The following is a 12,500-nucleotide window of genomic DNA, read 5'->3' as shown; positions in this document are numbered from 1 at the left end:
ATCTTCAATTGACAAAATGAAAACGTCATGATCAAAATTGTTCTTCTTCAATTCTGTATGATATGAGGTCTTATTCATTGCTCAGATCGTATTCGTGCGAGAAATTAAAGGAGTGGAAATTCAAGTGATGTCAATGACTCACTGGCCTACAACAACCTTCACAATTTGTTCCTTTCGTCAAAGGAATCTCAGAAAAAACACGAAAATTCACACAAGTCAAGACACTAACCACCGTATATCGCTGTTCCATTGACATTCCTTCATCGGTCTTCATAACACTCTCGTCCGCTACTACATTAGGAGACACTTGAGCAAATGCAGCGCAACCAGGGGTATAAGTACCTAAATAATGGATATAGAAAAACACGAATTCGTTAATAGGTATGTGACGATGGAGTTCTGAAAAAAATTAGTGTACTTTAATAGTCACACGAAAAAGTAGAACTAATATCCATAGCAATAGACCATTTTACAGTTCTAGCTAAGTTACCTGGCCTACGAATGGAAGCGAGGCTGCCGGTGACCCTGTTTTGATACAAACCTCCGTGCTTTTGTAATGTTAATACGGACTAATTAGAATTATAACAACACAATTTGCATGATAAAAGCAGTCGGGGCTGTATCAATGCAAGGTCACCGGCAGCCTCGCAGCCATTCATAGGCTAGGTCGCTGAGCAAACAACTGTAAAATGGCCTATTCGAACTTTAACTTGCTGTGCCGAAAAAAGATGAAGTAACCCTCAGAAACGATCAACATGCTCGATGCCAACGTTACGCGATTCCCTTTTATTTTCTTCAATCTTTATGGGTTTCGTATTTTACTAGCAACCACATCTCCTCTCAGGGGGGCTATTTACGTTGTATCGTTTCTATAGAAACGATGCGTTAAACGAGGAAACATTAGGGCCGTTTATACGAGAGAAAATAAGCCGCGGCTTACATAAGACGCGAACATCCCGTATAAATGGTACAAAATCTACGTTCACGGCTTTCTCAAGCCGCGGCTGGGAGTTTATACTGGTATAAATAGTTCCTTCCGCGTATTATGTACGCCGCGGCCAGAGTAAGCCGCGGCTTATTTTCTCTCGTATAAACGGCCCCATTGTTGCGGAAGCAAATGTTTCCCAGTTTGCGACCCCAGGAAACATTTGTTGTGGAAGCAAGATTTGCTTCCCGGGAAGCAAAACTGTTTGTGAATTTATTCAGAAAAATTTTGCTTCTTCAGCAAATGTTTCCTCGTTTGCGCGCCGAGGAAAAATTTCGGGAAACAATGTTTCCGTACACAACATTTCCTAGGTTTTTGGGAGCCTTTAGACGATTTTAGTGAATCAAACAGATCACACTTACTTACAGAGTCTACTCAAGAGCAAAGTATATAATTTCACTCAGTCACATGAATCATAGTATACTTGGCGCTTATTAAAACCATATGCTCGTATCCTCAATGTGTCGCTTTCTTTCTTTCGTCAAGTCGCCATGTTGGATTATAATGATTAGGCCTTTTTCGATCTATTCAAATTCAGCCGGAAAGAGAGGTCTAGAGGACAATGACAAAGGAAAGTGGATGATATGTAAATATTTTTCACATTCATTCCAACGTGTTCCTATCGTTTTTGTCCTCACTGCCTCAAGAAGAAGCTGAACATTTGATATTTCGAAAATGGCCTATTAGAAGAAGTGTTACATGACTGAAATAGCCTGCCTCAGAACCATATAAGTTAAACTTGCTACTACCAAGTATCAAATGCATGGAAAACAGATTTCCAGTAAAGCATCGTGTAGGAAAGTTAGCTCATTCCTCAATAAGAATTAATAAGAACTAAACACAATGCTAATAATACTCCCTCTCTTGCCTTCTACTCACAGGCAAACAATTAGGTGCTGATCGCTTATGGAAGAGTCAGTTGATTGTCGCATTTTCTGCGTCTTACCTTGTCTCTTCAGGTATTCGGCCACCAAAGCAGCTGCGTGGATGTAGCAGTGAGCAGTCTGCAACAACAAAACCACAATAAACTGAATTTCCTAAGAAACGTTCTCAAAGACAATAGACAAAGTTCTCAAACAACACAGGAGCAGCCTATGAATATAAAGTGACATAAATGGTTTTAAGAGGGAAAGACCAACCAAAAAGACAATCACTAATCTTTTACCCAAACCTCCTACATGTAACTCCGAGTAGTAAATAGGCCATTTTCAAAATATCAAAATAATATTCAAATTGATAGTGAGACAGTGAGTACAAAAACAATAGAAACACATTGGAATGAAGGTAAAAAATATCTACATATCACCCACTTTCCTTTTTCTTTGTCCTCTAAACCTCTCTTTCACCCTGAATTTTAATCTATCGAAAAAGGCTCATTAAGAAGTTTCAGAGTCACGTGAAGAAACAAAGCGGAATTACCTCGGAGAAATTCTCATGACCCTCGTGAACAGCAGCCATGTGCTCTAACCACGTCTCTCGCAATTCCGGAGTACTAGAGTAAGACTTGGCCAAACTGTACTGAAGATCCACTAACATCTCAGGGACATCATCGTATTCCTAGAAGGCACAGTCAATAACGGTGTTTTAATTGGGTTACACAACATAGAAGAAGTTTTACGAAAGACGAATCTGAATTTTTTATTTTTATTTTTAATATAAGACCCTGACGGTTCATAACGAATGACTTGGCTATTCAAATGAGGCTTTCTCGGTGACAGACGGCTGCTACTTCAGGTTACACACACAATAAGGTAACCTAACAACTGTTTGAACTCTTTAAATAATTATAAAAAATGAGGGACATTTGGCCAAGAACCAACCTGTTAACAGGGGAATATTAAGACCAAATTTCGAAAGATTTGAAAAAAATAAAAACAGAAAGCACGAAAGATTAGGACGAACTTTCCACCTGATTTCCTCAGATGGAAACCCCTTACTAATTTAAATAGAAGAAACTTCTCTCTAAAGACAGACTTCGCCACTGAAGAATTCCGGATTGACGACACTATATAAGAAACTAACTGTTTACAAATTCTCATATTCTATAACTCACAACACCTTTTCCATAAACAAAGCTAAAATACACTTAATTCTTAATTAAATTCGAGAAAAAAGTAAAAATTCCTTTAAGTTGCCAATTTGCAAGAAAGGACAAATTACCAGAAACAAAGCTTTGCGGGAACTAGCTGGACTCAGCAGACACGGAGAAGTTACAACTGGAAGAACAGTTAGCTGATGAGCTGCAAGCTCCTCAATCGCATGAAGCCTCAACTTCTTCTTCTTGTCCCTAACTGCCCATGTTTATTCCACACCTCGTTTACAATGTCCTCGTAAGAAAGTGTTGGCAAAACCATTCTCGAATTCAGTTTTGGTTTGATAATGTCTGACTTTTACCACGGCAGAGGCGTCACAAATTTATACTAATCCAAATCCAAGCTTGTTTGCCTTAGTTGTTTTGTCTCAGAAATGCGAAGGGAATCAGATTTCGTTTAAGATTTTAAACACCACGTTGTCACGTAGGCCACGCAAGAGATACGTTCTGTTGATAACACATAACAGGAAGGACTGCACGGTAACATCACACGTACTTTTCCCCTCTCTTGTCACATAAATATTGGGGCTTCCACGAGATGATAATGAAGATATCGATATCAAAGCCGCGATACGATACAGTCTCTAAATCGACCCCGCGATACAATAACAAATATCGAGCATTTGTGAGATCGACAACCCGAGGTACCAAAGAGGAAGACCTGCAGCAATGATTTTATTTTTCATTTTCTTAACATTATAAATGGTTCAAAAAGAGCTAAATAAACTATGCTTGCGCGAGAATTACAAAAAATGTCGGAAAGGGATAGATCATTCTGTCATGCAATTTCAATATCTTGTTTCAATATTGCCATTCGTATCGAGAGAACAAATACCGTGATTCGCCGATACATAGTTGATTCAAAGCAATTGCATTAAATATCCTGACCAAGTGATATTTGTCGCGATAAACGGCGGTCAATCAGTAAAAAATCTACGATAAAAATAACACCAGAAATCGCAAAGGTAAAACTTTAATTTGATTTTTTTTTTACTGCACACAGTGATTGATTTCACCCGCTGGGCTGGTGTATGGTTAGTAATGATCTTTTCACGCCCTTACCGTTAATTTCTTCTCATTTTCCGCACGTACATTAGAACGTTGCACAAAAAGACAAGCACGGATAGATACTAACTTGCTATCCGGTCCCTCGATGCGCTTAGTTTTTGTACACCTTTTTGTTAATGAAAATTAATTGCAGAAATCTTAGAGCTTTGCAAGGAGGCGTCTTTTTAAGCTCTGAAATTACCTTAAGGCAGTTTTTGCAATTGGGAAAAAATTGAGAAAAATAATGGTATTTAAATTAAAACACTATATCAGAGTAAAAGTACGCGTCTTTTTTCTGCGATAAAGTCGCAAAAACGTAGCAATCTGAGCAAACAAGTTCTCGAATTTAATCGTCGGTGAATAAAAACGGAAAGTGTAGCCTTTAACATAAATAGAAAAATCAAAGCAAAACCAAATCAATCAGACTAAAATTCATATAATGTGTTTACCAAGTTTCAAAATTGAACATTTGAACGCTTGGGAAGATCCTCAAAATTCAAAGGGTAGTTGGAGAACACTGAAAAATTCTCCGGCGTATTTCACGTGCATAACGTTTAACTTTCTATCTTCAAAGGAAAACATTTCAGTCAATTCATGAACTTTGCAACTGTTATGTTGTCTCTGGTCTTAAAAGCATGTTGAAAGATCGATTTTTCAGAATACTCAGACGGTAGTTTCACGAATCGCTTTTGGAGATTTCGAGAAACAGGTACCTATGTGACACATGCAGGATCACGCTGTTGTTGTACTTAAGTAAGGAACTACATTTTTCGGTTGATAGACCATTCAGACATCACAATCTTTACTCTCTTGCCAATGTAATGTAACTAAACTATCGGAAGATGGTTTAGAGGGAAGATCTTTGTAGATAGTATAAAATTCAAAACCTTGGGCGATATTTGCAAATTACCCCGCGGCAACCAACCAACATCGACTTTAACATAAGTACTTTAACCTTTATTTTCCTATATTCGATTTATAATTTTAGACACAGCTTTCGTTCTTATTGCATGAAAGGCGACACAAACCAGATTCATCCATCCACTGATATCACAAAAAAAAAAAACCGCCGGACCAAGGTAAAAATGACGAAAGCTTATGCAACCTGTTTGAATAAAATACAAAACCACAAAAAACCCCAAAAGGTGAGCAAAATCACCGATGAACGCGAATAACAATTTCACACGCCACGGTTCTCTGGGAGAAAGGAAATCGCATCATCACTTCCACTCCTCAATGGATATTTAGGAAACCTTACAATGACACAAAAATACACATAACATCCACCGATGTTAGTTGCTGAAAATACAACTCACTCCACCCGTCCACCCTCGTGTTGTCTCCCTTCTTTTTGTAGTTAACTCGACAGGAAAAACTTTCCCTATACCGTAATGCCAATGAGACAGAAAAAGAAGAACTGTTTATCCTTGGTCCTACGATACGAAGAGTTCAGATTCATCCATGTTTTGTTGCCTTTCCGGTTATCAAGGGGCAAAAGGGCTGAAGTAAATGACCAGTCTTCAGGTACAATGTACTACTAATAAGTCAACTCCACCCATCCCACAGCCTCCACAAAACATCGTCCACACCAAATTTGCCTGCCTGCCTCCCCAAGTAAAATGATCACGTGGTACGAATAAGGGCCTTGCACTGAATGAGCAAGACGGAGAGCAGCTCACCTTCATCTGTGCAGTCGCTTGCAAAACAGTGTGGATCTTCTTCGTTAGATCTTTAACTTCAGAGGTAAACGCTGTATGCTGAAAGTGAAGATAGAAATTCCGAAAACATCAGCAAAGTGAAATGGCAATGTTCCGCGGAATCGCGCAGCTTTGTGAGAACTTCCCAATGGACATACATAGGTATAGAATGAAGACTAATTTACAATAATCTACATTTGATGCTAACTCCAGTGCAGCTGAGAGGATTAAAAATTGGTTCATTGAAACAGAGGATAACTGTTCTTTAGTAAGCGTTAAAATTCCCTACTAGTAGAGGTCTCTTTTCCTTTTGCGTTCGCTGGGCTGACGAGTACTGGAAAAGACACCTCTGCCATTGGTCGAAACTCACTGTGTTGAGCATGCACGGCGGTTACTTAGCGACCATACCCTCACGTGATACTTCATGTTGTGTGGGCTCACTCAACAACAGCTGAATTACTATAAAGGAATGCGCAGGATGAACGGCGGTTGGATCAAAATGAATGTCGATCCACGGCAGAGGTCTCTTTTCCCGTACTCGTCTGCAGCCCAGCGAACGCCAAAAGAAAAGATACCTCTGCTAGCAGGGACGTATTACATGAGTCTTGGTCTTACTACTCAAAAGAAAGAGAGAGAAAAAGAAACACAAAGAAAAACAATACCTTCATGCCTTTATCTTCAGCAGCATAATTCTTCAACGCCTGGAGGCAGTTATTGACAGCTGTTCGGTTTAAACCACTAGCCATAAGCTTAGAGACTGCCACAATGACCTATCCATAAATACAGACATAAAAAGCAGCTCTCAAGGCGTGACCACAAAGTACACAGGATGGCATAATTGAAGAACTGGTACATCATGATTTCGTCGTAACGCGCAAATGCACAGAGTTAAGGTGAAATGAAACTATAAGTTGATGGTTTATCAGTTGGTTTATTAAGACAATTATTTTCATGGCTCAATTTGACCGTCAGTGACTTCTGACAAGTACACATGTGATATTCTTTAGCTCTCTTTACAGGGCTAGTGTACATTTGTGTCATTCTTATAAAGTAAGCATGATCAAATCAAATCAAAAGACGTTATTTAACGAGGGACACATATTTGCATCTTATGTACTCTACCATGCGGCCCAAGAACTACAAGAGCTAGGTGGACAGAAAGCCCAAATTCAACAACAGTGTTTTCTTTATTTTTATTGTAGCGGAGCTCTACTGTGTCAGCACAGAAAACAGAAAACAAGTTAATTGAATTGATTGTTATGGGTACATCGATATCAGCAATTAAACAAATGAAGCCACTTTGGCAGCTTGCCTTATTAGTCTTGGCATGCCTATGTTGTAATAAAAGTATTGAATTTAAAAACTCAAACGAAAAGACAATTTCGGTGAAAGATGCGAAAATATTGAACACGAATAACTATGCTAGTGTAGAGAAGACACTGACTCGCCTCCTCCCCGAGTCATGCTCTCTTCCATCTCCCCACCCCCCTAACCCGAAAACAAACTTAAATGTAATTGTAAATAAATACACAAAACGATAAATAGGATTGCAGACGATATTACGTCTCTTTTCAGTTAATTTTAATACAGCAGAGAAGCTCAACGTTTCGTAAAGTGCAGGTGCTACAAATCTTAGTACCCCAAGCGAAGTGTCTGAAAAAAAAAAACGGTAAAAACAGCAAAAGCATGCGAAAAAAAAAATGTTCCCCAATTTGAATTTTCAGCTGTATTTAATTTAAAAGCTGAAAAGAAAACCACTTCGAGTCGCAAGCTGTGAAAGTATTGCTTAAAATTCACTGAGCAGGGACAAAGGGGATACTCCCAGCTCAAACCCTCTCCCCCCAAAATAATAAAGAAATAATAAAATAACAAGCAAAAAAGTCAACTAAAAGCAAAGCATAATGTCTTCTAGATTGTAGATCCTATTTGTGGGGCCGATCTCCAAAGCAGACTATTCAAACATCACTGACACTAATGACAAAAATCACCTGCCTGCGATTCGGCAAATACAGACAGAGCTTTTTATCAAGATCGCCCACGCGCGAATAATTGGATGATAAAGGAGAAAGATCTTTGGTCGCGACAAATGAGTGTGTAATTTCATTCAACACGGGAGGAATGATTCGGTTTAACAGGTGAAGCCGATTTTAAAGTGAACCAGCAAAAATTCATGCAAACCGGGAAAAATTGGTTCCTAACCTAAGTCGACTAAATTTTCAATTTGACTTTTTTTATTTCCCTGGGAGGACAAATGAATGCTCTCTAAAGATGCTAACAAAATGTTTCTTGTTCAATTGGTAAATAAACAACTCACATAAGTGTTCGCGTTTATTTGCAATTTCGCATTATAAGAGTTACATAAATCAAGACTTTGAGATAAAAACAGGAAAAGCTATAATACAGCCGTTTTAACCCTGGTAATCTGGAAGCAAAACAAGCCTTACAATTTACTTTTGCATTCAACATACTCCCAGCAAAAAGTACTAATTACATATGGGAACATATGAAAGGTGAAGAAGTTTGTTGACGGATCACTTCTCTCCCTGTAAAACAAGATCGTCTTTTTAATTTCTAATTTTTTTCTTTTAATATGATGACATGAGTACAGTGGTGCAATGCAAGGGATAACGTATCGATACTGAACTATTCTGTATATGCTCTGCTTCGGCTTGTCTTCGACCGACCCTGGCAAAAACTTGGAATTTAATCTACGTGAAAGTGAAGATTGACTGGAGGAACTTGCTTTTACTAGCCATTTGTTCTCCTTTTTTTCAAAAAAAAAATGTAGCTTATTTATATACACCTTTTAATATTTGTTTATGTTGTCTTGCCTTGTTTTACTGGATTTCCGATAAACGACTGCTCGTAGTCTCTGATGGTCCGTCGAATGAAGCCAAATTAATCTATGAGAACGATTTGCTGCATACGACACGAAGTCGACGATTCAACGTGCAAATTTTAGTTAAACGATTGCATTCCCGAACCTTTACGACAAAATTATGAAAGTATTAAAGCAGCAAATTGCGCGAGTTGCAATGTACACAATGGATTGATAAGGGCCTTTTAGCCGTGATCAGAAACGGAAAAATGTCTGAATGGCAAACACTGCATAGTATAAATGCAACTTAAAAATTACGCTGTGCATTCCACAAACCAGAAGAAAATAATGCAGCTTCCTTGGACATTCTAAAATAAGCGCTGAATATTGTAATATCGCACTTACTTGCCAATGGACTCGATCACAACCTTGTGCTCCAGAGAATTCAAAATTACTTCTCATCAGCAGATAAAGAAACGAACAGGCCTGTGACGAACAAAGATCCCAGTAGTGAGTATTTCTGAGGGGATGAATGTGTTTTGAAAAAATATACTTGATTGCGCCTAGCTGTGCCATTCATGACCTTTATGACAGTTACAAAAATTAACAACACTTAATGATTTCAAGCGTTTTATCTAAAATGACTGCTAAAATATCACAAATAGTCAGATTACGTTTCCTTGCCTTAAACCACGTTGTACGACTTCAACTGTCCGAAAAGATCAAAGAAAAAAAGGCGATGAAACGTTGCTAAACCCTCAAAGCATCAGTTGTGTAGGAACCGAATGTATTACAATGTTATTACCTAAATGACATCTACACTTTGAGGGGCATTATTTGTGAAATTAAAGCATGCTTAGAAACGCTTGCATTGGTTGCTCACAGAAAAAAAAAGGTAATGGCAAGTGACAAGTGTACAGCTCTTAAAATCTGAACACACCTGGTTCCGCAGACTTTTCAATTTCGAGTTGCAGCAACTCAGGATCTATTAAACTGAGACAAAGACAGAAACAATAAATATGAGGTTGATTAAGACTAGACCATGTCAAACCAGAACGAGAGAGAAAGTATCGCTGTTTACATGAAAAATGCCATTGACATAGGAGTGTTGCAACGAAAAAGACGAAAATGAACAAGGAATGGAAAGCTAAAACTCCGGCAGTGCTCACAGTAAAAGATTTCAAATACAATACATAAAAATAGAATTAATGTGCAGAGTACATTTAACAATTATTCCAGTAGCGCGTGACATCAGACAATAGAGAAAGCGCTTAGTGGCCCATTTGATGAAAAGCATCGGCAAATCCTTATTTCTAACGGTAAAATGTTGTTTCCGATAAAACGTTAATAAGACATTTCAAAAAATTAGCTAAATTTAATAAGCGAATAAGCTTTAATAAGCGAATAAGTGTCCCCCTGCTTAATATCACTCAAGTCTACGAACAACCCCTCCTGTAAAAACTACCTGTGACGGAAACCAGTATTAAAGTTAACACTATTGGCCCGTTTATGGATTCGAACCAATCACCTGGCAGTATGACCACTTCTGATAAAAGTCTTCACACAGAACTGAGAAGTGCAATAGACAATCTACTCGCGCCCAAGATTATGGACACCACCTGGAAGGCGCAAACCCGGTAGACCGAAGACCACTTAGCGGAGAAACATCATCTCCCAGCTTAAACAACTAGATATCACCTGGGGCGAAGCGCAACACCTTGCACACAACCGACAAAAGTGGAGGCGATTGATACTGGCCTTATGTCCCACCGGGGACGAAGAGGCCTAACTAACTAACTAACTACCTAACTAACTAAGTCTACGAATACAGACAATTAACATAAAATAGTGTCCCTATACTCTGCTCACGAAGGAGAGATTAACAGCTGCATTTAACCCAAACTAAATGTAACGCTAACCGAAATACTTCCCTCATTGTTTGAAAAAAGTAGCAAAATGGCTTGGACTCACGTTAACAGGACTTGACGAGTTAGGGGATATTTACATGAGACCGGCATGAATTCGTATCGGCCTTCACACACTTCTTCTTATGCGTTTACATGAGACCGACCTGACCTCGTCTCGGTTGCGGTCTGAGTTCGTACCGTTCTCATGTAAATTACAACAAATCTCAGACGGGGTCGAGGAATTTCAAGCCAGGTATGCTTTCGGGTCCGCCATATATTTATTAGGCAAAAGATATCATTTTGTCCCGAAACCAGGCACCAAGCATTTCGTCCCGGTTTCATGTAAACGGCTGCAAAAATTTCATACCGGTACAAGTTCATACCGGTCTGAGTTCGTTCGGTCTCATGTAAATAACACCTTAGATACTATATGAGAATTGGTCGCGCCTCTAATTGCGTGCATTTCTGGACATAGGTGACTTAAATGTGACATTCCCCTGGCGGAACATCTCAGCCAGTCCAATTGGTGTCAGAAAAAAGCTAATTCTGACGAGTTAAGACTGGTTTATTTACAAGGAACAAGGAGTTTATCGAACAAAACTCTGAAAAGAGTGTTATCTCTAGCCTGCTTCAATTAACTTCTTATACTAAAAGAAAAGATAAAAATACAAATGAAGTTGTGGGCATCTTCAAGTTCAAGAAGTTTTTTGCTTGGCAGAGAAGGGAGGGAGGGGAGCGAAAGGAGGGGGGGGGGGAGGAGAGGAAGGGGGTTATAACCGAAAAGAAAAGAAAGCCAAACTGACGAAGTCGGCAAAAACCGTGCAGTTGAGCCATACATGTTCAACGGCTTGGAGTGGGCTTATCGCTTTTAATATCGTGAAAGAAACTTCTGGCTGAACTTCTGTTTGCAGGAAGATGGGCTACAAAGCAAGAAAATCCAGAAAGCTCCTCGCCAGAGTGACAAAATTCCGTGCCTCCCTGAACAGGGAATAGTCTTTTTTTCAAAATAAAGGAAAATTCTACGTACCTCGCGACAAAGATCCCCACAGTAACTCGCACTTCCCCTGTATAAAGCGGCTGGAAACTGTGGGTAAGGTAATGAAAGAGTGATGGAGAATGTCAAAGACAGAAATATCACAAAGAGAAGGCAAATCTCCATTATCGAGCAAGCGGCTCCGCTTATTTCCCTTCCGTTAATAGTCATGCAACCGCAACTTTTACCGCGATTTTTACAATTCCGAGGAATCTGACCTTCAAGCACTACGCGCCGAACTGTGAATGCATTTTGGCTTCCATCAATCAAATTTCCGAACATAACCTCGAAGATCGACTCCGCCTCCGGAAAGTGGACTGGACTTTTTGTTTAGTTCACAGCTCCAATACCATTATGATATCTTTTTAGAGGTTCTTCAGTAAAAAGATTGGTACAGATTCCGTCACTTTCCATCGGCGTCGAGTTCGAATGTACGAATGAACCGTCGGAAAGATGCTGATTGGTAGGTTACGTCACACATCAATTGATTTCGGCGTCAACTCTCGGCTTGGCGTCGGAAGTTATGAAGCCAAACCGAAGTTTGGCCGTGCCATTCCGCAGAATTATGAAAATTGCAGTGGGTCTTTTGTCCTCTCCGTTACTTCTCCTTAAGTATATTTTCTTGGTAGACCTGTTTTGTTACACACCCAGAACGAGTAAAAGAAAATAACAGAAATGCAGACACAATAATCGTGTTTTTCCCCTCCCACAATGCTGATGCTAACACATTGCAACCACCTTGACGATCAGACATAGTTTGACGTTACTTTGGTTGGAAGAAATTTGAGTGTAGCTTTAAAAGTAACCTTTACGGCTAAAATGAATACATGGGTGAAAGTGACTTGAAAGTAATTCAATGGCAACGTTCCACAACACGACTTCCTGTTAAGATTGCACCAAATTGCCCGCAAATTGGCAAGC

At 39.3% G+C, this 12,500-nt stretch overlaps 1 protein-coding gene across 1 annotated transcript in view; it reads right to left on the bottom strand.

Annotated features, from left to right (window-relative positions):
* Positions 1–12,500, bottom strand: part of LOC137981540 (dedicator of cytokinesis protein 9-like) — a 66,315-nt gene that overhangs the window by 18,363 nt on the left and 35,452 nt on the right. Inside the window, exons 31-38 of the mRNA XM_068828639.1 lie at positions 11,574–11,630; positions 9,580–9,624; positions 9,045–9,125; positions 6,484–6,591; positions 5,804–5,881; positions 2,405–2,542; positions 1,932–1,989; positions 230–342 (exon numbers count right to left, since the gene is read on the bottom strand). Coding sequence (XP_068684740.1) covers positions 230–342; positions 1,932–1,989; positions 2,405–2,542; positions 5,804–5,881; positions 6,484–6,591; positions 9,045–9,125; positions 9,580–9,624; positions 11,574–11,630 — 678 coding nt within the window. The remainder of the gene's footprint in view (positions 1–229; positions 343–1,931; positions 1,990–2,404; positions 2,543–5,803; positions 5,882–6,483; positions 6,592–9,044; positions 9,126–9,579; positions 9,625–11,573; positions 11,631–12,500) is intronic.

This window comes from Montipora foliosa, chromosome 13 (genome assembly GCF_036669935.1).
Source record: "Montipora foliosa isolate CH-2021 chromosome 13, ASM3666993v2, whole genome shotgun sequence".
NCBI lineage: Eukaryota > Metazoa > Cnidaria > Anthozoa > Scleractinia > Acroporidae > Montipora > Montipora foliosa.
This window is presented reverse-complemented; position numbering and strand designations above follow the sequence as displayed.